This window comes from Tupaia chinensis, unplaced genomic scaffold (assembly GCF_000334495.1).
Source record: "Tupaia chinensis unplaced genomic scaffold, TupChi_1.0 Scaffold000165_2, whole genome shotgun sequence".
NCBI classification, from domain to species: domain Eukaryota; kingdom Metazoa; phylum Chordata; class Mammalia; order Scandentia; family Tupaiidae; genus Tupaia; species Tupaia belangeri.
The window spans coordinates 4,446,407-4,447,430 of NW_006159640.1; the positions used below are offsets into that span (position 1 = coordinate 4,446,407).

Here is a 1,024-nt window from a genome sequence, read left to right on the forward strand (position 1 = left end):
ATATAGATCATAGCTTTTTACCTCAGGTGGCGGATGATTGCCCTAATTGAAATGATAAATTTCTTCAAAACATGTTTGTTTCCCAGAGTTTGAGTTAACAGCTCTTGGAGCTAGATAACGCTTTTTGTCATTTTAATTACTTTCGGTATGCAACCACACACACATTCACAAAAAAAGAACTTCCTAAATTCACTCATGTGTCGTGGTATTAAAGCAGGATTAAAATTTTTGCTAGTGTATAAGGTAAAAGATTTCACTATTGAATTTTCTTCTTTGATGCAGCACTCCTGAGACTTAGTCAGCCCTTTAATGGAGAACCCTCAACTTTGGATTCAATGACTGAAGAAGCTCATTGGTTTCGAAAAATAGGTAAAAAGACAATTCTGGAACCAGCAGGTGGTGTGGTGGTTAAAGGGGCTGGACTCCCATATGGCCAACTGCAATTTGAATCCTGGACCTGGTGGCTTGCTTTCGTGCTTTCTCTCTCTCTCTCTCTCTCTCTCTCTCTCTCTCACTCTGTCCCTCTGGTCAAATTAAAATAAATAAAGTTAAATAAAATAATTCTTTTTTTAAAAAAAAGATACTGTGGCTATGAAAAACACTGTGGGGTGAATCAAGCAGGTATGGGTTCAAATTCTGACTCTTTCATTTGTACCTATTGGTGTAGGGATAATTTGCTTAATCGGTTTCATTATTTATAAAATGGAAAAATTGTATATATTTGATTTGCATGTGTTTTGTTTTTGTTTTTGTTTTTTTAAGTTGTGCTTTAGGGTTTGCGTACTCAGAGAGAGAGGAAGAGAGAGAGAGTGATAAATCACTCCCAAGGGGGAAAGGCCACACTTCAGTCCCTTCTCCTCCATTCTCCTCTTGGACCTTGGGCACACAAACACACACGTACATGCCCAGCATGATTTCCAAGCTTCCAGGTCAAGGACTTGAACCACCCAGTCAGCCACGTGGGATCCAGCACCTTAACTTCCATGCTACCGGCTGGCCCCGTTGTTAAGTGTTTTAAATGAAA

At 39.3% G+C, this 1,024-nt stretch overlaps 1 protein-coding gene across 1 annotated transcript in view; it reads left to right on the forward strand.

Moving 5' to 3' along the window:
- The window catches only part of TEX11 (testis expressed 11), a 514,378-nt gene that overhangs the window by 441,013 nt on the left and 72,341 nt on the right, over positions 1-1,024 (forward strand). Inside the window, 1 exon segment of the mRNA XM_027770916.1 lies at positions 283-369. Within this exon segment, the coding sequence (XP_027626717.1) occupies positions 283-369 (87 nt within the window).